This window comes from Sphaerodactylus townsendi, linkage group LG01 (assembly GCF_021028975.2).
Source record: "Sphaerodactylus townsendi isolate TG3544 linkage group LG01, MPM_Stown_v2.3, whole genome shotgun sequence".
Classification (NCBI taxonomy): Eukaryota; Metazoa; Chordata; class Lepidosauria; order Squamata; family Sphaerodactylidae; genus Sphaerodactylus; species Sphaerodactylus townsendi.
The window spans coordinates 100,314,348-100,341,976 of record NC_059425.1 but is presented as its reverse complement, the minus strand read 5'-3'; the positions used below and the strand labels follow the sequence as shown (position 1 = coordinate 100,341,976).

General features: G+C 42.7%; 2 protein-coding genes across 4 annotated transcripts in view; one reads left to right on the top strand and one right to left on the bottom strand.

Moving 5' to 3' along the window:
• The window catches only part of PCMT1 (protein-L-isoaspartate (D-aspartate) O-methyltransferase), a 28,734-nt gene extending 25,457 nt beyond the window's left edge, over nucleotides 1-3,277 (top strand). For all 3 annotated transcript variants that reach the window (XR_007243865.1, XR_007243864.1, XM_048488884.1), the window contains exon 8: nucleotides 2,484-3,277. The gene's annotated coding sequence lies outside the window, so the exon portion shown is untranslated. The remainder of the gene's footprint in view (nucleotides 1-2,483) is intronic.
• Nucleotides 3,278-5,700: 2,423 nt separating this feature from the next.
• Nucleotides 5,701-27,227, bottom strand: LRP11 (LDL receptor related protein 11). Its single transcript, XM_048488871.1, has 7 exons — nucleotides 26,448-27,227; nucleotides 23,022-23,179; nucleotides 16,892-17,033; nucleotides 16,150-16,275; nucleotides 12,845-13,051; nucleotides 8,547-8,648; nucleotides 5,701-7,912 (listed from the first exon to the last, which is right to left on the bottom strand). The coding sequence occupies exons 1-7, from the start codon at nucleotides 27,004-27,006 to the stop codon at nucleotides 7,758-7,760; spliced, it is 1,449 nt and encodes a 482-aa protein (XP_048344828.1). The 5' UTR covers nucleotides 27,007-27,227; the 3' UTR covers nucleotides 5,701-7,757.
• Nucleotides 27,228-27,629: the final 402 nt, after the last annotated feature.

The window sequence follows — 27,629 nt, the reverse complement described above, 5'->3', positions numbered from 1 at the left end:
TATTTGATAGCTCTAATAAAGAATGAAAGTGTGTAAGACTGGTCAGTATTTTTTATGCTTATACTTGAGTTGATCTTCTGTGGTCCTTCTCATGCTTGTAGGGATCAAACCATGCTTTGTTCAGGACATCTTGTCACAAGAGAAGCTGGAAGTGGGCCAATTCAGATAACTTCTCTCTCTTAAGACATGGTAATTTTTGCAACACTGTATGGTGGAGATAGACTGTGACTGTCATCACCGAATGATTGCTAAAATCACTCCATGTAAGCATCAGTATTCAAAAGACTAAGATCAGAATGAGCTCACAAACTAAAATATACCTATATTTACCATAATATATGTAAAACATTTTAAAATGTATGAAGCTACTAGCTCAAACCTACTAATGAAAAAAGAAACTCATGTCACGTTAATGTTTCCTGGTTTCTGTAACGTACTGGTTTATGCAAAGTAGTGGTTTTGTAATATGTTACAAAAGGAATGGCAAAAGTTTCTGAGTGACAAAACCACCAACCTTCAGGACAGTGATCATCATATCTCAACAGTCCATTCTGCTGCTACTTTTCCCAAGATAGTAACCTCAGTTATGTTTTTCTTTCCCGCATTTTTCTCTATCTTTCTTTATAGCAACTCTCTTATTTGGTGTGCAGTTTCTGCAGGTTCCCCTTCTTGACAGCTGCCTCCTTCTCTTTATGATCTCCATGGCAGTCCTTTAATCATGTTCTTGGAAGGGATGTCTGTTCTCTCATTAGTTGCCTGAGGAATGATGCTTAGTTCACTGGGCATGAGCCGTGCAGTAAACACAGAATGTTCCTGTAGTATGCTGAGGGCACTTGGCAAAGCATCTTGCATTATGTTGGCTGTGATTGCTTGTATGTTACAAAGCTGCAATGTGTAGCTTTCCATAGATATCCCCGCTGATATTAATGAACTTCAGTCATTGTTGTCTTTGCATTTCTTACTATAGCTTCACTTAACATTCTGACCCTTGCTGCAGCTTGGCTGAATTTTGTAGTGTTTCAATTCTAATTGCACTATACCTAGATGAAGGTTCTACTATAAACAGTGCATTGTTTCGTCAAACCACTACAGGTATTCCTTTTGCTTTACATCTTGACAGTGTTTTCAGCACATCAGAAGAACGATTCCTAATACATCAAATGTTAGTAATGTCCATCTTAGGTTATGTCTGTGCAGGATTTTTTGGGAAGCACTTCGGGGGGGGGGGGGGGGGAATCTGACATCTTGATTTCAGTGTATTTGATTCCTACCAATAGATTATCTACTGATTACAGAGTCATGGACTTGAATAGGAATCTAGGTTGTGGGTAGGTACTCACTGAAAGCACTGTTGTACAGGACACCTTTTTGTGTGGTCACAATTCCAGTTTCCCACTGAACTCCAAATGCAGAAAGCTTCTGTGCAGGTAATAGCTTTTAGAATTCAGTTGTGCATCCTCCCATTCCATGCTGTAATGCTGCAGATGTAAGCGCTTTGGGACATGGCTATTTTACATCTATTTGTACTATGATTAAGTATAACATCTGTGCAAAATGCTGAGCTGAGCAAAACACCACATGAATATTATTTGACTGATTGCTCTGGCTAAAGAAGCTGCTACATATGGGCGGTCATGTGGCAATATCTGTTGAGAATGCTGAGACCACTAGCAAAACTAGCAAGGATTTTATGTTTTGCTCGACCAGCTGCTTTAGAATCTATGTCTCATTAAGTATGGGCAGAAGTATAGGATGCCATCCTTTCCAATTTGTGGTTAAAAGGAAGTATATTGCTCAAAGCTGCTCCACAGCATTGATTCAACAGTGACTTGAAGTACTCCCTTCTGAATACACCTTTTTGTTTACCTTTTTCGTTTACCTAAATGTGTAAATCACCAAGATCAGACCCTCCACTCTGGGAAAAAAGCCAATAAGCAGCTGATGGGCCTAGGAAGCACTTACCCCTTCCCTTCCCACTACTTGTCCTCTCCAAATAGTTTCCTCCTCCTGGTGCTTTATCCTGCTTAGGATTCAATATGTTTAATGTCTAGTCCAGCCTGCAGACACTTACATCAGGAGAACAAACTGAAAAGACTGAAAACTAGATTGCTACTGGACAGTAAATAAAATCTAATGTTGAGCCTTGCTTTTGTACTTTGCATCATGTTGTGGAGGTACCCCATAATAACTGGGCCATAATTGCAAATGGTTCACACAGAGCAATCCTTTCTTTAACCAAAGGCAGCCATGTAAGTTTTAAGTTAACATTTTAACTGATGAGTTATTGAAACAAAGTGAGACCTAATGTAGGGATAGGTGCCCCTGTTTCATAAAGCGTTTTTTGCTTTCATGGTCATGATTCTTTTCAGCTTGAATGAACAGTCTGTTGTAATTTTGTTGGGTATCTGACAATAAGTTCAGTTTTAAGCAGTGAATTAGAAGAGTGGGCTTTAAAATGCTGGTTTGTTTGTTTGTTTTTACAGGGATGAATTGTAAATGCTACATCATCTGACCCAAACATAGTGTTAACAGTGGATTGCTCATCTCCAATTCTTAAAAAGCTTTTTCAAAACAAACGGCATTGCAGCTTGTTTTGGACTTTGTTACACTGTTATCAGCATGGAAAAGTGTGTTGTTCTTTAATTTTATTTTGTAGTTGTTTAATGCAGCTTTGGTAAACAACTGATGAAAACTCTGGATTTTGGTAATATTACTTTTCAACACCCCCTTACTGTCACCTGTTTGATGAATTGAAGGGTATCTCCAAATAGTCCTCCAATTGGCTATCTTTGTATTTTTAGTGAGAGACATTTTTGAACACTTGTTTCAGCTCCAGTGTTCCTCCAACCAGCTGCTTATCTGCACTTTCTGACACTACATGCACACTCAAAGATTCTTTGTGTTCAGCTGGCTCTTAGATGCTATTAAAATGTGATGAATTTCCTCCTCAAAGCTTTCAATGTGGTGTCATAGAACTAGCATGTAGTATACACAATCAGCTTCTTTAAAAACAGATGTGTATATAAACTTTCAGGGCAACAGAAGTGACAGTTCTTGATGTATAGCCTGCTGTTCAGGATGGACATAACTGACATAGTTTTCCTCTCCCTTAACTTTTAGACTAATTTAGAGATTCATAGTTCAGTATTGTTTTCTAGCTGACTTGCAGAACTGATGTGTCGGAATTTAATATAATAAATACTGTGTAAGCTATGTCCTAATCATTGAACAGATTATGCAGTGCTGCTTTGCCAAATAAAATTACGCAAAACAAAAAGGAGTTTCAAGTGTTGCTTCACTGGGGAAGTATCTGAGTCGCTAAGCATTGTCACAAATTTGTACACATGATTATTTTTCAGATGAATGGAAGCACTCATTGTCCTCATTGGGTTGTAAAAGAAACATTTCTGTTGTGCTTCCATAATGTCTTAGGAGGCACCTGCTAAAATAAAAAATCTGCTCAACAAGTACTATTTGTTTTATAGGATCTATGATATCATTAATTTATAGACACTTCTCCCACTATCTTTACAATTCTGTGACTCTTTCTAATGGTCTTTATTCATTAACAACTCCTACGATACGAGCAACGGAATTCACAGTCTTTTGAAAAGAAACAAAAATAGCATAGGGTAATTCGTTTATCGCAATGATTACCATTTTGAAACTTACCTTTAGAGTTTAATTGTAGAATGTGCATTCCCATGTCCACTGAATGTATTTGAGCATTTATCATACTGCACCACTTTTCCACATGTGAATATAAAAATTGTCATTTTATATGGCTGTTTTATCAGTTTTGCATGTTTGAAAGCATCCAAATGTATTCTAGATGCCAAATTCAGAGACATAAGAAGATCTTTACGTATGGTCAAGCTGAGGGTTCTCAGCTGTGACATACCTGCCTACGATGAGCTCAGTGCTTTGCTAGACAGCAGGTAGGAAGTGATCCAGAACTTCCTGTTTTTTTCTTGTGTGCTTCGCAGTTTATTCTAAAGGTTCCAGAAGGAAGCAATACTAGGATGCACACTGGTGGGCACTCTCACAGCCTCAGGCCCCATGTTAAAAATTACTGTCTAAAAGTGATTCTGGGAACTGCAACTTTTATCTTGGTGGATGGTGATACGATGGTGAGGAAGGATTTTATGCTCATGGAGGTGCTGATCTTGGGGAAATATTATTTCCTGGGAAATAAAGCAACACACCTCCTCAAAATGGAGTTGAGTTTCCTTTATGAAGACAAGTAAGCCACCTGCCGGGAAGGCAGAGGTGTAACTTGGGAAAATGGAGCCCGGGGCAAAATCTGAGTTTCCCGCCCCCCCTGGTATGGGCGGCCACTCTCTTCCACCATGACCAAATGATCTACTAGCAGCAAAGCACATTGCTGGGGTGATGCATTGGGCCCTAGAAAAGGGTAGAAGAGGAATGACACCCCCCCAGCAATGGGTTTTAGTGGGGCTGAGGCTACCCATCCACCATATAGCCCAGAAACTTCTGACTGGGCTACAGTTAGTTGGCCAGGGAGGAGTGTGTATGTAAAGCTATACACATGTATCCATCACATGTATCAGGTACAGAAAGGACATAGTTTAGTGGCAGGTGCTACTGAAGTAAGAAGAATGAGAAGGGAGAGCTGTGGGAAGATGAGCCCTCTTCACACACTCAGGTTCCCCTCCATCTTTTGTGTCAAGACTGTGGGAAGCAAGGTGAGTTGTTTTACAATCACTGGCAAGGATTTCTTTATTATGCATGTGTAGTGAAAATAATGTGATGGAAAGCAAAATAAAGGCTCGGCTCATTTATCTGTGATATTGCTAATACCACCATTACTGGTTACTGCCCGTTACAGGAAAATATCAAAACAGTATGTGAAGGTTAAATCTGTAAAAATATTTTGGAGGACATTAGGATTCTAACTTGCCATTCAGATCTCCCCCCCACCCCCCCAGCCCCAATAAACAAGGAAAATGAATTTAAAGCATTTGAATCCATTTGGGCTTTTGCCTGAACATTGTTCCTTTTCAACAGTAAATTGTGTTTTTTAAAAGTAGAAGAGTACACTGAACTTTGGGGAATGGAAGGAAAGACAACACAGTCATAAGCTGTATGTCACTGTAAGTGTACACTATGTCCCCTTCCAGAATAGTGCACTTTCAATCAACTTTCAGTGCACTTTGCAGCGGTGCAGAATAGCAAAATCCACTTGCAAATAATTGTGAAAGTGGATTGAAAGTGCGTTATTCTGCATGTGCGGAAGGGGCCTATGAATTGTCATCACTTTATTGCAATCATTACTATAACATTAGAGATATAAGGTTATAAAAGCAGTAGATACAACTTTCAGATTGCAGGAAGATCTAATTATTCATTGAAGCAGTAAACTTTAGTCTGGACACAAGCACTTCAGCCTGTTGAGGATCACATAAATTAATGTTTCTCCATTTTAAGAAGCGCACACAGAAAGCTAGATCAAATAAGCAATTTCTCTACATGAAGAATTTTTTAGGGTGGGGAGTACTATATCCTAGGAAGCCCCACCTGCAATCTGAAGTGAAATAGTTCACAGCAAGTTTACCATCCCAGGGAGCAAAGCACCATGTCTTGACAGATGTTACAATAGTGTTGAGCCCAGTTCTTTTTTTTTTTTGACTGATGATCACTATAAATTGTCAGATTTCCTGAAAATAAACACTGCACAAGTTACGAAGAATAAAATAGGTTTATTATTTCTTATTTTACATAACCAGACTGTGACATTAGTAATTTGCATTTTCTATGGTAGGATTCTAATAAGACATATCAAAAATTGCATGCCTTTGCTGCATTGATTGGTAGTAGGTACTCTGATTGTAGTATGCACAGTTGGATAAAGAGGAGATTTCACATACTATAACTAAGACATACAGTACGCAACTTTACAGTATAACAAGTCTTACGGTTCAGTTGTACATTGAATTCTTTAGCTGATTTGATGAGATTTTAATTGGCATTGCTACTGAAGCTCAGGCAGTTTGCAAGATCAAGTGAAAGTCAAGTTAGAAAGAACTGTTCAAACTTATTGAAATAGGCAGTGTTGTATCAATGCTCAATGGTAACCCCGTGGGCAGAAGCAGCAGTTAGAAGTAATGGGAGCAAGTTGTCCAAATCAGTCTTGCACCTTGATTACGACTGACACTTTAATAGGGTTGATCCAGTTTTGTAGTCAATTGCCTGTGCCGAGTAAGAATTGTCTCCAGGTATGTAGGCAAGGAAACTTAAAAATTACTGAGGCATTCATTTTTTTTTCTTTTTCAGGCTTCTGCTGTGGCACAAATAACTTGTATAGATTGGTAAACCAGAAAAATACTCCAAACTAGGAACTTTTATGGACATTTACAAGAAAGGGTGATCCGGTCCCTTTGCTGCCTTGGCCAACCTCTAGCATCTGTTGCAGCTGTATTATGAAACGTGGAGGGCGGGTGGGGGGGGGGGGAGAAAAATAACAGGCCTGGGGCCTGAGACAAGGTTGACAAGAAGTCTGGAGGACAATCTCCTGCGCTTTGAACAGAGGCTGAATCTGTGGAAATGGCCAGCTGAAGCGTTTTATGGCACGGGGGTAAATAACATTGCCTTGTATATAACATGTCATTTAAGCTTCTGTTAAAGGAACAGGATTTTTTTTCTCCAGAAAGTTGACAACCCTAGCCTTAGATGGAGGCACAACCAGCACAAGTACTAGGGTAAGTCCGAAGTAGTTCATTGGGTATAACACACTCTCTAGAGAATGGTCACCTTTTGTTAAAGTGAGACAGGTTTTTTTTAAAACTATGGGGCATGAAGCCCTGATATGTGCATGAGCCTAAGATGGAAAATAGTAGCAATGAACTTCTCCACTGCCTTATACTGAGATTGAACAGCATAGGGGTTTTCCTCAGATTGTCCAGTAGCAAAATCTACTCAGCTTTACTGTGTAGCAGTACACAGTACTGTGTAGCTACACATTTGTGTTTCATTCCTAAATCACTATAATTCTGGGTCATCTTTGGATGTTCAGTGTAAGGCAAGGTGACAAGGGAGCTCCAAGTCGAAATCTGCTTTCTCACTCAATTGCAACGCATTTCTACAAAACAAGTTTATAATTGAACCTATTTCGATTCAGAAATGGTGGTGATTTTTTTTACTACACAGTACTGATTAACATCAGATATATCCTTAGTGCTAAATTTGTCATTTCTCATATAATTGACCCTGTAAGTGAATATTCCAGAAAAAGGTATATTTAAGATCTGATGTGACCACTGCAAAATAGTGACCTGACTTGTGGCATCACACTGGCATCGTGCAAGAACTCAGGTCAACATAATAATGGTTTAGCCATTCATTGATAAACACTAACCAGAATGGTGCTGCAACATTGCTAGCTCATATCACAGGGCAGTCTGAGCAACACATTTCCAAGTCCTAAAGACATTTTACTCATCACAAAGCCCGCTCCATCAGGGCCTCTCTGCACACCTGAAATATGGCAGTAAGGGGTTTCTCTCAGATTGCAGCCAATACAGAGCATAGCATGATAGATTAGCCTCGTTCATCAAGCATAAGAAGCTCTTATAGCTGTGGTGAAGGAAGCCGTATTGTATACATCTATTCTTCTGTCAGTCTTACAATAACTGGTCTGGAGGTGGTAGCTTTTAAACATGAGGGTTTTTTCCTTTAATGCAAGAGGCACACTTTTTGGGAAAGCTTGAGGAAGGAAAGGAAACAACCTGAATCCTGCTTTAGAGATACATCCCATTTATGAGGTAATCTGATTCTTCAGATATAATGGGCCGAGCTTTCTTCAGCTTCTGTCTTACTAAGTGCAATCGGCAAGCTACCATGAGCAGCAGCAAAGCAGTGATGGCCAACCCTAAAACCAGTGGTAGAACAGCACCTGGAAAAAGAAGTCAAGGAGTGTCAATAGTGGAAAGCAAAGCTAAACATTTTCAAACAATGGGCTACCCACCCTCTCCGGTATGAAATGCTGTCCTCATGATATACAATGAATAACAGCTGGTTAACAGAGGAGGATTTTTGCTTTCCAGAAAGCAGTTCCACATCTTGTTGGATGCATTCCAGGTATGAAGGCCACTTTCCATGTTACAAAGTCCACAAGGTGGACAGACATGCTCTAGGAGTTCTGTGCTGAGAACTTAATCCTCAGGCTGGTCTGATTTGAACTGGGAGTTCACCACGTGGGCAGACGGGACTTAAGTCAGTGCCATTTTCCCAACTTGAAATAGATCTCGGGAACACACTAGGCAGAATGCACACACAAGATGCGATTCATTTTTGCATAATCTATTGTCATCCCTAGAACAGTTTAAATTACCAACTGAACCCAAGCTACATCATTCATCCCCCATCATCTCCACTAGTGAGACCCCAGAATTTTAATAGTAGGGAGGCATACTTTGTTTTTCCAATGTCCTGTACAGTTTGACTAAAAAACAAAAAATTAAGTGCTATCCCATTCATTAATCCAGCTCATTGAAAAAGAGTGGCTAAAAACACATCAGCACAGTTACCTGTTTCTGGATCTGGGTGGCTCTTTTCAGTTTCAGTGCCCTTTAATACCTCAATGTCACTTTCATTCTTATCATCTGCATCTTTCCCTGAGGTTCTAGAAACTGGGGGGGGGGGGGATCAAACATAGCAATAATCACAGCTCAATAACTTCAAAATAATTTACACTATAGCAAATCTGTTTATTTTACTACCAGATTTCAGTAATCAGAATACGCATTAGAGTTAGAGTTGGGTGCTTAAAAAAAACTGGTTTGGAAGTAGGGGTGTGGTATATTAGACCCCAAATAGCAGTATTCCCAATATTCTCAAATATCAAATACTAGTATAGTATTTGGATTGGGGAGGTGGGTTCTACATTGTTTGGATCCATTATTCCTTATGGGAAAACCTTCTGGTTGGTGATGGTGGGGTATTTTTAAAGATGCGGACACCAAAACAGCAGTGGCACTGCTGATACCTGTCATTTAAATAACCCCCACCTCTCATTGGACCATGGGCCCCTGAACACGCTGCCCCCAGCCATCCCCCATTATTTCCCATGGAGCAGGAACAAACAAACAATCCTCCAAGCTGTTTCTAAGAGAAAAGTCATGATTGCGAGTAGTAATCACTGGTCAAATGTCTCATAGAAGAACCAACAAGCCCAACAGAAGAACCAACAAGAACCAACAAGCCCAACAGAACCATTGCAGAACCCAGTAATCCCAGAAGAACCACATGCCAATGAGCCAAGTCAAACAGAAGCAAAATTAAACCACAGAATTTCTGCAGTGGAAACTTAACTGAGGAAGGGGGACTTTTGCGAGCCCAGCAGAACCAACTGCAATGTGCAGATGCCCAGAAGAACCTTTGATAGATTGATCGATTAAGATAGGGGAGAGCAAGGAACAGCATGCTGACACAAACCAAACTAGCCTGCTTTCCCACTTCCTGATGCTTAGGAAGGGATGGTGGAGAAAGTCAGAGCTCTGATTGGGCATGGAGCATTGTGTATCTGGCTGTCCAATTCAGGCTTGGTTGCATTTCTTGGTTGGAAAATAATGGACATTATATGACTGGTATTTTCTCACTTGCTTTCCTGGACAGAGCATGAAGAGGAACACTGCTGATTGATGGGACATTGCCCATGTTCCCCCCTCCCTATGGGTACAGGCCTGGTTATGTCACAGTTAGATCAGTATAATTAAATTAATAAACATATCCTGAGAATGCTAACATGTAAAGAGCAGAGCTGACCTAAAACAACAACAACAAGATGATGATCCTGCAGCTGGCTGTCCTAACATGGTTACACACTTCTAAATCCATTGGAAGTAATTTGTCTTAGAAAAGTATAGCTGTTTTTAGGATAGCTCCATCAATTTGTAGCCTATTTTAATTTTAAAATAGCTGCATTGCTTGCCAGATCATTTGTTGAGTCAACAAAATGCTGTTATTGGTAGCTAAAATTAACATGTTTATTCACATTTAGATGGCATAATTAAGGGAAATTCCTCTTCTTTTCTCAGATGTTGTAAATACACATTTTGTGGGGAGATATTCCTATCAGAAACAACATGATTATATCTTTGTAAATGGGTTAATTTGGGCCTATTTCCAAAAAGAAGCACCAGGTTTCCCTTAATGTGCATGTAGTAAACATACACTGCATAATGTTTATTGTTAAATTACTTCAGGAGCCACTAAACGTTGTATGAATGATATAATATGCATCTATAAGCATTTTTAAAAATCCTTACATGCTCCCAGAGAGCTCTATAAAACTGATAGAACATTCCTATAAAAATTCACACACATCTATTAATGGCAACCAACAAAAAAGTATCATTGCAAGTAGCCTGTGCAAAGTTCTCAGCTTTTGTAACCATAACTAGCTACACAAAAGAAAAGAAGGCATTAGAAGCTGCTTTAAGGCTAAAACGACAGCATCTGACACATGACTCCCGCTAAAAATTAGTTTCCCATGTTAAGATGCCCTCCTCTTCTGCCAGGGAGCCCCCACAGCTTCACACCCAGGTGGGGAACAGGGAGGAATCGACCATGAGCCAAAGCAGGTCTTGCACCTCTATGGGGGAACAAGGCAACAGGTGTCAGGAACTGGTCGTCAGAAAGGGCCTTGGGCTCAAGGGTTCAGGGGCCCTCCCTGCTTTGAGTGGTCTTTGCTGGCTCATGGGAATGATCATTTTAGAAAGCCTGAGTTGGCAGGGTGGGGCAGGGGGAGAGAGAGAAAACCTGCCACTTTTGTGGGGCGGAGGCTTTCAGTTTCAGAAGCAGCTGGAAGTCCTTCTGTCAGCTCTTTTGATAGTGAAAGATCCCAGGAAAGTCACCCAGGCGCCCCGATCTGCTGGAAAGAGCAGGGAAAAGCTCTCCTGGCCTTCATTTGTTAGGAGCTGCACTGGGTCTGGGATACAGTTCTGTGGCATCGGGGTTGAGGGTTCATCCCTCTCTCAAGCCCTCTCCATTGATACCACTGGTGGATCATCCACTGTTAAGTAATCCCAAACCGTTGGGATTCCTGATCTATCCAGAGACTCCTCCGGCTTGAGGCTCAGGTTTAAGTTTATAGGCTGGGCAGAGGAGAGTGGTGAGCTCCTCTTTGCCAGCCACTCATGCTTCTTCTTTCCTTCCCTCTTGGCAGACTTTGAGCAGTACCAGAGAGCTAGGACCCAGTTTGTGCAGACAATGGTGGAGCTTGCTATGAGATTGCAGGTAGTAACAGGAGTAAACAAGCAACCAGTTCTCTTGTCTGTGAGTTCTCTTGTGGATGGATTGAGTGGTTTGGTACTTTTAGTTCCTTAGCATTTTCCAGCAGGCCAAAGAGGGCCCAGGAAAACGATCAAGTAAGGCATCTGGTTTAAGTATGAAATCATCTGGTGTATTAGCTTTATAGAGCCATTCATAGCAGCAAAGAGACTCTCGTCATGTGCAAGTGTTTCCAGGCCCTTTGGAATAATTGAAGCCAGGACAAGGAGGGGAGGGGGTATAGTTCCTTACTTTGTGTTTTCTCCTCCCTTCTCCAGGCACAACTATTGGAAGAGAAAAATGTGGCACATACATGAAGCAGAATCATATGTTCAATGAGTTTTCTTCCTGTTTTTATTAAGGTTAATTAATTAAGCATGTACTGGGGGGATGGGACGGAAAACTCAGATTTTGCACTGAGCTACATTTTCCCTAGATATGCCTCTGTTGCATCCCAATTCTATTTTTAAAATGGCAGAGTTGAACATGATGGAACTACACATAGTACACAGCTCTGCTGTCATTCAGAGTCAAGCTGCATGGCACATAGCAGATATTACCAGGGGCGTAGGGCCCACGGGGACATCTGGGGACACTTGACCCGGGCGCGACCCCATGGAGTCACGTGGGGGTGCAAAATTGCCCCCCCCACTTCCTGACTGGCCTGCTGTTGCCTGTGTGCCTCGGCATGCCTGGCCTTGCCTGGGTGGACCTGCCGCCAAAGCAGGCCTTCTGATGGGCATGCTCAGGCTGCCTGGAGGGGCAGGGAGAAGAGGGAGGGGGCGGGCGGATACTTTACACAGGTGCCCACGAGGACCAAACAGACAGTAAGAAGAGAAGGGAAAGGCTGCAGTAAACAGAGCCTTTTCCTGAAGCGAAGCCTGCCTGCACCAAGGGACAACAAAGGTAAGCAGAGCAGGCAGGCCAGCCAAGTGCCTGGTGGACGGCCTCCTTCGGTTGGGATCCGAGGGGGGGATCCGTTATTTTGGAGGGGGCGGCCTGGGCACTGGTCTCCCCTGTCCCCTGCTGCTCTGGGGGGCGTTTGGCCCGCCCTATGAGCAACAGTGACTTCTGCAGCCTCTTTCCCACCATGGCAGAGCTGGGTAACTCTCAGTTCTGCCATGGAGGGAAGGAGGGCTGCAGAAGCTGCCGCTGCCCATCAGGCAGGCCAAACACCCCCCAGAGCAGCTGGGGGCAGGGCAGGCGCAGGGAAGCCTTCTTTGGCTAGGATCCATGTGGGGGGGATCCGCTGTTTGGGAGAGGAGGGGGTGACCTGGCTGCCAACGGCTGTGTGGAGGGCAGCTGACCATGGGGGGGGGGGGGGGGGCAAAATCCAGATTTCGCCCCAGGCTCCATTTTTCCTAGCTACGCCACTGCAGATGTGTAAAGTATTCTTTTGGAGGATGGGAGCTTAGAACAAAATGCTACAAAAATAAGAGTGACATCTTAATGTTGCAGTGGCGTAATTGCAGTGATGTCTAGGCCAAGATTTATAATCAGAGTACCAGTCTGAAAATAATGAATGATTCAAGGCTTCTCATGTGGTTAGTCTTACCTGGAAAAACCCCATCAGGTTGTGTTCCCTTTGTTCCCTGAGAGGGTGATTGCTTGGTCTGGTCTTCATCAGGTATGAGATGGCTTACAGGATTTTTATGGGTGGTTTCTAATGAGAGTTCCTTGTCAGAATCTTTAATTAGTCCCATGGCATGTTGCTGGCTAGATGTCATGGCTACATGAGTTATCGATTTTTGTCCAGAATTTACTAGATATTTGGAAAGGAAACAAACACAATATATTGTTAGTTCAGAAAAATTAGGATTTTTACGGACAACAAGAAAACTTCCATCCTGTAGTCTAAACCTTTTGAAACAAAAAGAAGAGGTTTGTTCTTCAATAGAAGCATGCCTCTGCATGTCAAAGAGGTCTCAATTCTCTTTTAAGATGAAAGAATCAAATTTGAGCACCATGTTCATCAAAACCATTATCCTTTGCAATGTTAACACAGCACTTCGATAAGGCAGCATTTTTAGTGCTCCAAATGGCTATCAGCAACACTTTCGCTTTTCTACAGTTGTGCCTGACATTTTGTAGGCTCTGTGCTGCTGCAGTAAACAAAGTGCTACGCTTAACATTGCAAAGGATAATGGTTTTGATGGAGGCAGTGCTTAAATACAGTTCTTTTGTCTTAAAAGAGAATTGTAAGCACTAGGACTCCAGCAGAGCATTCCTCCACAAATGGTCCAGGAAGATGTGACATTTTAATTCACACATCTCCTGTCATCTTTTTGTGGGAAAAGGTATAATAAGAAGGATCAGCTGCATGAAGGAAGAGTTTATACCTATAAACTGACTTCTCTTCCTTTCTACCTGCACCACAGGGGGCTGTGGAATAGAGGATGGGGCATCCTCCTTTTAGTACATGGAAGGAAAACCTATACTCTGCACTGCATAGACAATCCAAAAGAGATAGTCAGAAATGCTGTATCCTCTGACTGTATTAAACAGTTGTATACTTATGCCACAACTTAAGGAAACAATGCCTCTGATCATATACAAAGTGTCCTTTTTATTCTAAAGGTAGTCATTTCTGATTAAATATTAGCTACAAAAAAGGAAAGGAGAAAAGAAAAGATTATTCAGGGCATAGTAGAATACAATCTTTTTATGAGGACCAAACACAGTATCACATGGAAGTGATGTTCTCTTTCTTATTTTTTGGATCTAAGGAAGCAGTTCATCTGTGCATGTGAAGAGTATCTTTGGGTTGTCACCTCAGTGGTAAAGAGAATGATTTTTGGTCACATTGCATTGTTGGCTCTGACAAAATGCTTTGATACATTAATGGCTAATTTGGTTGAGTTAGGCCCTTCTAAGCCCATTACTTGTAAGCTTCTAAGCTCCATTACAGAAATTTCAAAAGAAAATCAGCTTGTGTTCCATAGATTACAGCAAAGCTTTTGACTGTGCGGATCATGAAAAGCTGTGGCTGGTTTTAAAAGAAATGGGTATATTGCAACATCTGATTGTTTTGATGCACATCTCATACTCTGGAAAAGAGGTTACTGATAGTAGACAATATGGAGAGACAGAATGATGTCCAGTGTATTGTCGAAGGCTTTCATGGCCGGATTCAATTGGTTGTGGTGGGTTTTCCAGTCTGTGTGGCTATGGTCTGGTGGATCTTGTTCCTAACATTTCGCCTGCATCTGTGGCTGGCATCTTCAGAGGTGTATCAAAGAGGTCTGTTTCACACTGTGTCTAGTGAGAAGATACACCTCTGAAGGTGCCAGCCACAGGTGCAGGCGAAATATTAGGAACAAGATCTACCAGACCACGGCCACACAGTCTGGAAAACCCACCACAACCAGAATGATGTCCAGTTTGCAAAGCTGTTAGACAAGCATGTATTTATCTCCCTATTTCTGCAATCTATATGCAGAACTTTTCATAGGGAAAACTGGATTAGATTTCGATGAAGATGAAGAGTGAAAACTGACTGAAGGAATATTAACAATTTGAGATATGCAGATAACACCACATTGCTGGCAGAAAAAAGTGAAGACTTGAAATGACTACTGCTGAAGTGCCAAAGCAGGATCACAGCTGAACATCAAAAGGACAAAAGTAATCACTACTAGGGAATTACACAACTTTAAGGCTGATGATGAAGAAACTGAAATTGTTCAAGGTTTTTGATTTCTAGGTTCAATCATCAATCAAAAGGGGAAGTTGGTTGCATTACTGAAATTACAAAGAAGCATTGATTTTCTCTGAGGAAAACAAAATCAGAAATGGAATTTATGTGGTGGGTGATGCCAACCTCCAAATTAGTTGAATAAAAAATCGTCATATAAGCACACAGGAAAAACATGAAAAACAAAATCCCGCAGAAAGCCTAAATTTACTCCTATAAGACGAAACAATGTTGCAAAAAAAAAAAAAAAGCATTGTTTTACACTATGGCATAACCATAGTGGAAATTTCCAGTCCAGAACAACCCTCCCCTCTACTCGATCAGCCTTTTTTTTTTTGTTTACCGGTGGTACTAGCAATATTGCATTGGCCACCTGCTTCTCTCTCCCAGGCTCCTGCCCCTGCTCCTGCCCCAGAGAGAGGAGGCGAGAGTGCATTGGCTGACGGAGATCCTGGTTCAGGGCATTCTGGGGAGTGAGTGAGCCTATGTGCAACTCTCCCTTTCACACGCACACAATCACAGCTTTGCTTCCTGTCCTGGCAGAGCAAACACCATGAGATTTTTAAAGATTTCCCCATAACATTAATGACAGTGCCTAAGAATAATGGATTGGTCTCAATTTAGCGCTACAGCGCAGGTATCCTAGGGCACCTATGCCAGATTTTTAAAAAGCAGACTGGGTTACTGATGATGCAATGACAGCATGGTTGACATATCCTGCCTCAAAAAAGTAATGGTGGATTTTGAAAATACTAATTTGCTGCTTAGATACGCTGGTGGAAAATACAGGGAAAGAATGGAGGTGTGAAGCATTCAATGCAAAGCCAATCTCAAACCCTGCAGACTGACCACACACAAAAAAAATGAGAGCAAGGGCAGCATGCAGAATGGGTCTGAGAATTGGAAGAGCAACAGCTGGGTCGAGAATTGGGGCTTGGAAAGGAACTTTCCTTGTGATCTGGCCAGTTGAACACATCAGTCGTTAGGGTACACATGGAAGTCTGCAGAGCCTGCCCTACCACAGAGGAGAGAACCTTGGGACCTTCTACATCCACATGATCTCTAGCACTGATCTGTGGCTACTCCTGTTTTAATTATCCACAATGCTGTTGAGCAAATGTAAGTAAAACATCATGCTAACACAAACTAGTGAGCTTTTCACTCACATTTCTGACAAAAAGCTTCATCAGACCCATCAAGACACTGCTCCTCTCCATTGCAGGCGAATGTGATATCGATGCAGCAGCCATCATCACAAGAGAACTGATAGTGTGAACAAACTCCCATGCAACCTACAACAAACCAATTTACAAGAAAACTGAAAAACTAAACTGACACATATATTAATTCAGGTTTTTCAAAGCATTTTTATCCAGCCTGTCCTAAAAAACTTAAGGCAGTTCACAGTAAGGCATAATAAGACATGATAAAATATTATAAAGCAGCAACAATTAACAGTGGAAACTATTCAGATTATACCCTCTTCTGGGTTTATCATTAGTGACACAGCATCTTTCCAGTCTATAATTATTTTCACTATAAAAATAATGCAAACTTGATTAATGAGTCATATCACTTTAAAAAGAAAGCAAAATTTGTGCAAGTGAAAACCAAATTTAACACCCGCATTCACTAAAATGACAGGGCACAAACTTTGCTTATATTCCATTGTGTGGGTTTATGAACATATACTGTCCTGATTTTAACCACAATCACAGACAATCTGATTCCCATCTACCATCAGAGGGACTGGCAGATACCATACAGTTGCAAAACTATTATTTCCACAGATTCTCTGAAGATGCCAGCCACAGATGCAGGCGAAATGTCAGGAGAAAATGCTACTGGAACATGGCCCTACAACCCAGAAGACCCACAACACCCCTATTATTTCCACAGTTTTCTCACCAAATGCAGAGGGCACCATTGGAATCACTGTCACCGAGACATTATCAGAGCTCCTCTGGCCCGCAGTGTCAGTCACAGTCAGCTGCAAAATGTAAGTACCTTCTTGCAAATGAAAGAGCTTCACAGTTCCTGGTTGAGGTTCCTAATCCAAAGAAACCAGAATATTTACTGGTCAAGTTCTGTCTCTGCAGTAAGCACCAACACACCAATCAAAAAAGGTAAAGGCAGTCCCCTGTGCAACCACTGGGTCATTACTGGCTCATGAGGTGACGTCATATCATGACATTTATTAGGCAGACTATGTTTTCAGGGTGGTGTGACAAGTTTTGATATCAGTTTGTGGGAAGAGAAGCAAATGACTTGTCTGTTGCTTAAATACTTCTTGATTCCTTTCAATCAGATTATTTTAGTTTACACATAATAAAACAAAAGCCACAAAGCAGGTGATCCATTTTCCTAGCCAGTTGGAATGCATTTTGTGGAGATGAGCTGGATAGACATGATTTGCTGAGCAGAGAAAGCCCCCCCTGTGTGTTCACAAAAGTGACTGAGAAGCAAATGGAAGCAAATGGAGAAGTGAAACCACAGAAATAGACGGTAGTAGTAGTGGTGGCAGTGGAAGTCTAATGAATGGCAGCACATTTGGCCATTGTCAGCAAGCAGGACTCCTGCAACAAGCAACACAGCCCTAGAAGAGAAACTCTTCAGCAATGGTAACATTTCCGAAATGCCAGTGGCGTTCCTACCTAGGGACAGGGGGTACCCTATGTCCCCGGGTGCCCCCCCTTTGGTCACGTGGGGGGCGCCAACATTTCAGGGTCATTTGTGCGTTTTAAATTTTTAAGTGTTTTTTCACGTTATGGCCTGCAGGGGGTGCATTTTTAGGGCTAGTGGCATCAAAATTTCAGGGTACCACCCAGAGACTGTCCTGATGATACCACCCCAATTTGGTGATGTTTGGTTCAGGGGAAGCAAAGTTATGGACCCCCAAAGGGGGTGCCCCCATCCCCATTGTTTTCAATGGGAGCTAACCTGAGATGGGGGTTACCCATTTGAGGGACCATAACTTTAGTCCCCCTGAACGCATAACTTCCTAAAACTTAGGTGGTATCATCATAAGAATAGGTTAACATATGATACCCCTGACATTTTGGTGTCACTAGCTTTAAAAATACCCCCTTTCCAGGCACCCCAAGAAATTTGCCCAAGATTCTTTGTTTTGCAGTGACTTTGCTACATTGTAGCCAATGGAGAATTTCTGTGAAGGTGTGTTGTTGCAGGCTTTGCACATTTTTTTGAAGATAGAGGCACCAGACTTTCAGGGGTGGCTCCAGGAGGGCATCTAATGGTAATTGCATCCAGGTTTGGAGAGAGACTTTGCTTATGGGGGTTCAATTTTATGGGCCCCCCAAAAGGCTTATTTCTGTTTCCCCCCACTCCCTGCACATGAAAGCCTGTGGGCTGAGGTCTTCTCTCAGAACTCTCAACTCCCCTCCAGAAGCAAAGCTCACCAAGCTTGGATGCTTATTACTCAAAGGCCTCTTAGAGCCACCTTGGAAAGTCTACAGCACCTCTATCTTCAAAATATGTGCAGCCAAGCTTACACACTCAGAAATTCCCTAGAATTTGCCAAGGCTCTTCAGCAAGTTCTGTGGTGGGAAAATTATTATTTTTCCCACCATAGACTCTCCAATGGGGAGCTATCTGTTATGCCCAGATGGCTCTGTGGTAGAGATTTCAACCAAGGAGGCACTGTGGTAGGGATGGGTTAGCACTCTGAGTGGGGCATTTCCTGTAGGGCTACTGAGGGTGTACGAGTCTCCTGAAAGGAACCAGCCAAATTTTGCTTTAAAATGTGTTATTGGAAGAGGAAAATGCTGTGGGCAACCGAAGTTGAAGGTGAACCTGATGTCCACAGCATTAGAGCCATCACAGGCAGAAACTTTAGCAAAGTTGGCTGGTTCCCTTTCTAGGAGAGATTCCCACATCAGTAGCAACGTGCAGAAAATAAGTGCCCCTGCCCAGAGAAGACCACTACCACAGTGCCTCCTGATGCTGAAACCTCTACCACAGAGCCAACTGGGCATAACAGAAAGCTACCATTGATTAGTCTATGGTGGGAAAAATAATTTTTCCCACCACAGAACATGCACATCATGCGGAGGCTTGATGCCTGGCAGCGATTCTGGGGAATGTCTGGAAGTGTGTGTAAGCGAGTGGCCACACATTTTTGAAGACATGAGGCGCCAGACTTCTCAAGGTGGCTCCAAGAGGTCTTGAGTAATAGCATCCAAGCTTGGTGAGGCTTTGCTTTTGAAGGGGTGAGGTGGGGGCGCTGAGAAGTTCTGAGAGAACTCACCCAGCAGGCTTCATGTGCAGGAGCGAGGGAAACAAAATAAGCACTCTTTTGGGGCCCATAAGAATTGGACAGAAGCAAAGGTCTCTAAGCCTACGGATGCTATTACTCAGGAGGCTTCCTGGAGCCAACACCTTGAAAGTCTGGTGCCTCTATCTTAAAAAAATGTTGCAGCCTGCCTCAGAAATTCCCTCATTAGCTACAATGGAGCAAAGAGTCACTGCAAAACAAATAATCTTGAGGGCAAATTTCTTTGAAGGGGTGCCTGGAAGGGGATGTATTTTTTACAGCTAGTGACACCAAAATTTCAGGAGTATCATCTGTTAACTTATTCTTATGATGCCACCCAAGTTTGGTGATAATGTTATGGTTGCCAAGGGAGGACCAAAGTTATTGTCCCCTCAAATGGAGGCAGCCCCATCTCACTGTTAGCTCCCATTGAAAACAACAATGGGATGTGGGGAAGTTTATTCCATTTGGGCGTCCATAACTTTGCTTCCCCTGAACCAAACATCACTAAATTTGGGTGGTATCATCAGGGCAGCCTCTGGATGATGCCCTGAAATCATGGTGCCGCTAGCTTTTAATGGCGGCCTCCCCTGCAGGCCGAAAAAACACCAAAAATACCTCCAAAAGCCCAAATTGGTCATGGTGGGGGAGGGTGGCCGCCCATACGCCAGGCGGGAGGGGGGGCGCCAAATTCAGGTTTTGTCCCCAGGCGCCAGTTTGCCTAGGTACGCCCCTGCGAAATGCCATGAGCTCCTAACACACTGCATACTCTGCTGTACCACAGTCACATTGTTCAGAAACATTTAATCTCAGTATGTTGGAGAAATTTCAACTCTTTCAACATCCAGTAGGAGGAGTCCATTTATCTAAAATGTTTTATGCTATTTTTCTTGACCAACAAGGTAGCTGGCAAGGTAGCTTGCAAAAATTCATAAAACTGAAAAGAATGAGAAAATAACTGTAATAATTCCTGACATAAAGGCAGGTAATGGCAAACCATCTGCAAAGATCTCTCGCCTTGAAAATCCTGTGGGATTGCAATAAATCAGCTGTGACTTGATGTCAAAATACAAAACAAAAAGAACTCCACAGTACCAAAATAGTTCTGAACTTTGCTGGAAGGCAAGACCTTGTCTCCCCATGATATAACAACACTACAATTAACACAGCAAACTACAGCAAAAAACAGAATAAATTATCAATTAACAATAAAACCAATTGTAGAGAGCAGTTTAAAGCAACAAGTTAAACATAGCATCAGGAATAGTTAACTGAAAACTTTCAAGTAGATCAGAACATGAATTTATATTCCTGCGTATCAGTAAGGACTTTCTTGGGAGAAAATCCCAGTGTGTAACTTTCAATGCGTAGGTTTCTGAATTGTCCTGATTAGCACTGCACTGTAAAGACACAAAATTGCATGGAAATCTCCTTGTCAGGAAGGGAATGGTCTTGAAAGGATTTTTCCTTCTCTTTCTCCTGCTTGAGTTGTCAGTAGGATGTGGTACTATTTTTTTGTTCTGATGTTGGATCAAACTAGGTAACACATTTCCAGAGCAATAAGGCACCACTTGTCACAGAGTTCAATTGCTTCAGGGACATGCAAATCATTCAGCAAGCAAAGTTGTCCTTCAACCAAATTTCACCTGACCTAAATATGCACAACCTTTTCTTTCCACAGAGTAGTAGAGCAGTGTGATAAGGCACACTTCCTCACTGCAGTATGCTGCCTTTTGAAACAAGCTGACTGGAGAAATATGGCACCTGACCTTTATCTTGATCGAATATACAGCTTTATTAACAATGGAACCAACAACAGAAATTCAGTAAAAGATTAATACACAGGAGGTGATCCAATGATATTACTGTGGCTTAATATAATCAGTAATTAACTCAGTTCTAGGAAGTAAAATTGGCAGAAGCAGACAAAACAATAGGAACAATTTATAGCTTTGTGGCTGACTTCATGCTTTCCCCCTTCTATGAAGCACACCATTGTCTATGACTGAATAATGTAACAACACACACCAGGCTTTTTTGTTATGGAAACGAGCACTGGAAGCCCTTTTAAGCTTAACCCCCTGCCCTGTGCAGCGCAGCAATTGCCACTGGATTAAACAAGCACAACAATTATATTTTACAAAGGGCTGACTCTCAAAAGTTTATACCCAAAACATCTTGTTGGTCTTTGAACAGATGCTGGACTTGAATCTATCTGTTCTACTGCAGACCAACATGACAATTCTCCCACCATTATAGTTTGTTCTTTGGATCACACATCAGGATACCAGGTAAAGAGTAAAAATTGGTTTGGAACCTAATTTGCAAGCAAGCAAAACTAACTGTCGTTTATTGTTTCATCAAATTTAAATGAAACAATGAATTTTGGTTTCTTGGGATTGTAGAAGTCTTCAATTAAGCAGCAATGGAAAGGGGAGCATGTGAACCCAGTCGCCTTTCATGGCTCATTTTCACAATTATCAACCATGATTTCATTTTACATCTGAATGTACACATGATGCACAAGAATAACAAGTGTGTATATTGAATATTCCACTAGTCACAGAAGAAAAAAGGGATGCCCAATGTTACTTATCTATGCATGGCCATTTCAAGTTCAATTGATATACATTTCCATCTAACAAACTCTTTAGCTCATTACCACTGCAAGAAAAATAATCACTAAATCCAAAGTGAAACGTCAATTTCAGTATGGGGATGATCACCGAGTTTTATACATAGCAACTTAGTTTGCAAGAAGAAGAAACTGCAACGTCACATATACCAGTTGATAGTTTTACCATGCTGCCGTCACAGACAAAAGCCTAACCAAGAATGTTTGACTAGGCACTCTTAAGACAGAGTTCTGTTCCATGGGGCAAAGGCACTCCATGCTGTAATACAAGCAGCAGCTTAAACTCCAGGAAGTTTTAAGAACAACTTGCAAAGCAGTGAGGAGATGCTGATGTTTGACGAAACCCCCTGCCCCCCAATGGTTGAATGCAAAATTCAAGTATAAAACAATGTATGTACTACATAAGTATATACTGAACAGTGAAAGTATATATTGAATAATGAATCTCTCCATAAGGTCAACAAATTACTAGCTCTTTAGAAATTAATTAAATAATATATATACTTGGCATAATTTTCATTAGGTGCATTAAGAAACAAATTCCTCTAATTGTTTTTTCTAACTTAAAATGATGCAGTGGTTTTGAACAAAATGTATGTAAAAATTGCTCTGGGGTTTAGCCAATAGTCCACAAATCTTTCCTCTGTTAAAGAAGTGACAGCTATTCTGACTGGCATGGTCTTTCTTTCAAACTTTGTATGAACAAATACATATTTTTCAGGAATACCAGTTTTAAGAATTCAATATGAATCCATTTCAAACACCCCAGCTACAAAGTTAAACAGAGGAGTATGAGAATTATTAAATACATTCTTGAAACTTTTAACTTTAATTATGAAACATGCTACTGCTTAACTATGATACCACAGTTATAATACATTATAATTTAGTTCTTTGCATATTATGAATTTGTGTATCTGACTGTGTATCCCAGACTTATATGTAATATATGTAACACTTCTGTCTTTTTAGATTCTTTTAGGTATCAAGATTGAATATCAGACGACAGTGATTTCTTGTTTACCTTTTTACCTGACTGTGCTATGATATCTATCTCTATACTGTTTTAGTTCTATGATACTAGGACCCATACAGCTTGATTTGAACTTGAAGTGCAAAACTTTATTTACCTTCATAGCAACTGAAGGGCTACCTTGCAGCAGACTCCATTCATACTGTATGATTCCGTGGTCATCAAAACTTTCTCTGCCATCCAGAATCACCCAGTCAACAGGCAACTGAAGCATAATGTCTTTCCCTGCTCTGCTGACAGGAGGTTCATCATTTTCTAAACAAAGCAAGATTACTTCATTATTGAAAGAAAATAGAGCATGTATTTATTCATAGTAAGAATTTTTGTTCCTTGATACACTTTTATGCGTTTTGTTCGTGCTTCTGAAATTAAGAAAACTAACTCCCCAGTAACAAAATATTTCAACAACACCTTATAATGGGTGCATCAGCCCTGGTAAAGAAATATCTTACAGCAAGATTTCCCAACATTTTTGAGCTTGAAGAGACCTGTGGATAGTGGGCTGCCACAGCTTACTTTCAGTCACACAGTGTTCTGTTGTGGTGGCAGCTGCAGCAACATTTTTAAAAATCTGCACAGCCAGTCAAATGAACAATGGCCGATCAGAAACCACATTCTAAAAACACTTGGCAGCTTGAAACACAAGTATCTACACTTCAGCACATCAAGAAGAATGAGACTTTCCTGGACAGAAGGGAGAAGACGGTACTGGGTGGAGAACACACTGGGGACATCTTTGAGGAGGGTGGCAGCTCTCATACAGAGGAAATGGGCAATTGGAGAAATATAACCCATAGAAGCAGAAGGAGCATTCTGTGAATTTGAAACTACAGAATCATTCTGAGGTTCTTGATGAGGATAAAGAACAGGCACAGGAGGAACAGACTCAGCTCTCAGAAAATGAATCCCATGAATGAATCCCATTATCTCTCAGAAAATGAATCCTATTATCTTCTTTGCCTTGGTTTTTTTCCCCAAAAGAAAAACAGTGCTCAACTGGGGGCAAATGGATCAAAAAATACAGTAGGGGAAATTCAGCACAGAATAAATAAAGAGCTAGTACAGGAATACCTGAATACTTCAAATGAATTCAAATCTCCAGGGCCTGATGAACTACGTCCCAGGGTATTAAAAGAACTGGCAGAAGTAATCTCAGAACCGCTTGCTATAATCTTTGAGAACTCCTGGAGTAGAAGTCCCAGCGTACTGAAGGAGAGCTAATGTTGTCCCCATCTTCAAAAAGAGGAAAAAAGAGGACCCAAACAACTACCACCCAGTCAGTCTGACATCTATACCAGGAAAGATTCTAGAGCAGATCTGTAAGCACTTGGAAGGGAATAATGTGATCACTGAAAATCAACATGGGTTTCTAAAAAAGTCATGCCAGACTAATCTTATCTCTCTTTTTGATAGTGTGACAAACTTGGTAGATGAAGGGATTGCTGTGGAGGTAGCATACCTTGATTTTATTAAGGCCTTTGACAAGGTGCCCCATGATATTCTTGCAAGTAATCTAGAAAAAAGTGGACTAGACAACACAACTGTTAGATGGATTTGTAATTGGTTGACTGGTCGAACACAAAGAGTGCTCATCAATGGCTCATTTTCATCCCTAGGAGAGAAAAAGAGTGGAAGTAGTGGAAAGTGCCACAAGGGTTCTGTCCTGGAGCCCCGAGTACGCATTTAATATTTTTATCAATGACTTGGATAATGAAATAGAGGGCATGCTAATCAAATTTGCAGATGATACCAAATTAGGAAGGGTAGCCAATACCCTGGAGGACAGGGGCAGGATTCAAACTGATCTGGTCAGATTAGAGAGCTGGGCCAAAACTAACATGAATTTCAACAGAGATTAATGTAAGATTTTACACTTAGGCAGAAAAAAAATGAAATGTACACATATAGGATGGGTGACATCTAGCTAGACCAGGGGTAGGGAACCTGCGGCTCTCCAGATGTTCAGGAACTACAATTCCCATCAGCCCCTACCAGCATGGCCAATTGGCCATGCTGACAGAGGCTGATGGGAATTGTAGTTCCTGAACATCTGGAGAGCCGCAGGTTCCCTACCCCTGAGCTAGACAATAGTACATGTGAAAGGGGTCTGGGAGTCTTAGTTGACCACAAACTGAACATGAGTCAGCAGTGTGATATGGCAGTCAAGAAAGCCAATGCAATTCTGAGATGCATCAATAAGAGTATAGTGTCTAGAAATGGAGAGAAGTAATTGTACCATTCTACTCTGCATTTGTCAGACCTCACCTAGAGTACTGTGTTCAGTTCTGGGCACAGCAATTTAAAAAGGATATTGACAAACTGGAGGTGTCCAGAGGAGGATAACGAAAATAGTAAAAGGTCTGGAATCCATGCCCTACGAAGAGAGACTTAGGGAGCTGGGGATATTTAGTTTGGAGAAGCAAAGGTTAAAAGGGGCCATATAGCTGTGTTTAAATATCTGAAGGGATGTCATGTCAAAGAGGGAGCAAGCTTGTTTTCTGTTTGCTCTAGGACATAGCTGTGGCAAACCTCAGATGGCTCATGTCAAGCCACACCCTCCCAACAGGCACCTGGGCTGGAGCAGGAAGTGCTTGGATGGTGGTGTGCAACTTGCTTAAAGCTCCATTGCAAGGGCCTGAAGCTCTTCCATCACAGCCAATGCCCCCTCCCCAACTGCCCTGTGCCCTCCTCTGAACACATCTTGCTTCACTTAAATAGTTTTAAGTTTACAATCAGAATGTGATTTGCTATACATATTCCATTGGAAATAGTTTCCATGTGATAACATACCCCCCCCCCCCCCCCCCTAAACATGCAGTAACCAATAATTCTGATGCCTGATACAGAGTTCTCACCCCAGGACTATCTATCTCCCAGAACTAGAAATGTTCGCATGGGCACTCTGATCCAGACTTGCAATTCATATTGGACTACTGTTAAGAGTCTATGGTGTGAAGCAGGGTTTGGACATACACTGGTGGTGGAAAGTGACATCAAGTCACATCCAATTTATGGCAATCCTGCAGGATTTTCAAGGCAAGAGAAGAACATAGTTGATTTGCCATTGCCTTCCTTTGTGTAGCAACCCCTGGTATTCTTTGGTGGTCACCCATCCAAGTACAAAGCAGAGTCAACCTAGCTTAGTTTCTGAGATCTGATGAGCTTGAGCTAGCCTGGGCCATCCAAATGGGGTAGATCAGATGTACTTTATTTGCACGTTTCCATCTTCCTTCTAAATTGAGTGGAAATGCACTTCGTCAGCAAAAGCACCTATTTGAATGGCCACAAATGGGATCTACTGTGTGAAGGAGACGTGGGGTATATGGACAACAGTGCCTAAAATTGTTCCTCCATCAAGTACTACTAAACACAGTTTAGATGGACCTGTTCCAACGCCAGGAACGTAAAGCAATAAAGGAGCACGCGTAAAGCGCCCTCCCCTCCCTCGAATGACTGGTACTTTTACCCGGCTTGTAAAGAAGAAGTTAAACAAAACGGTGACTCGACGCCTGTGCCTTCTTACCGGGGCCTGGCGGGTTGCTGCCGAGCTCTAGAGAGTAGCTGTGGTAGCCGCGTTGCGGGGAGAAGAGGCAGACGGAGCGGCCGCGGTACGTGCAGTTGAAGAAGTAGCAGCGGGGCGCGGGTGAGGGCGAGGGCGACTGCTGCTGCTGCAGGACGGCCAGGGTGCACCGAGGCTCGGCGCAGCAGGCGTCCAGGCATTGCCGCAGGCCCGCTACGGAGCCCGGCGAGCCCAGAAAGGTCGCGCCGGCCGCAATGGAGTCCTTGGTGCGGATGATGGAGTCAGGCCTGGTCGCGAAGAAGCTCCCGCCGCTGCCCGCAAGGTCGCCTGAGCCCCGGCAGCGTCCTGCCGCCTCCGCCCGCTCGATGCCGCGTCTGCCTGCCAGAGGCTCCTGCTCCTGTTGCAGCTGGCGGCGGAACTCCTCCAGCAGCGACTCCACGCCCGAGCCCGCCGGAGCCCTTCTCCCGGCCAACGGCGATCCCGGCGGCGGCAGCAGCACCAGCAGCACCAGCAGCCGCAGAAGGAGCCGCACGGGGAGCCCGGCGGGCCCCTGCTCAGTCATGGCGCCGGGCCCAGGCAGGCAGAGGAGGGAGCGAGGAGAGGGCGGCGGCGTGGAGGACGGCAGGCGGGAGGCACCGTCGTCGCTACAAGCGCCGTGCCAAGGGAGGCGGTGGTGGGCGCGCCATGGCTCCTCCCGCGCCAGCAGAAGCCCGCAGGGCCAAGCGGACTTCAGCACCACCGGGCCTTGGACAGCGCCAAAGTCCCGACCACGCCCACGCCCTTCCGCCGGTCACCTTCCGCGCCCGGAAGGGGGCGAGGCCAAAGGAAGGCCCCGCCCAGTCGCCTGGCAGTCAGGGCGCGTTTGGTTTAGTTGGTGAGATTCCCTTTGTTCCATGCGCATCTCCAGTAATTTGTGTGTTACTCGTATGGGTCCGGATAACGAATAGAATATGCCACTTGATGGAGTCTGGTCAGGCAAATAGTGTGGATTGAGAGTGTCCGTTGGCAGGGGCAAAGAAACCACGGAGAATATTAAAACATCCCCTTGTTCAGGGATGGTATTGGTTGATGTCAGTTAATTTGATTGTTAATCTGTCAATCTCTTGGAGCTGTCCCGGAGTCGAATCACAACTCTTGAGCCACGAGAAAAGACAGGATAGAAATAAATGCATACACAAACGTTAC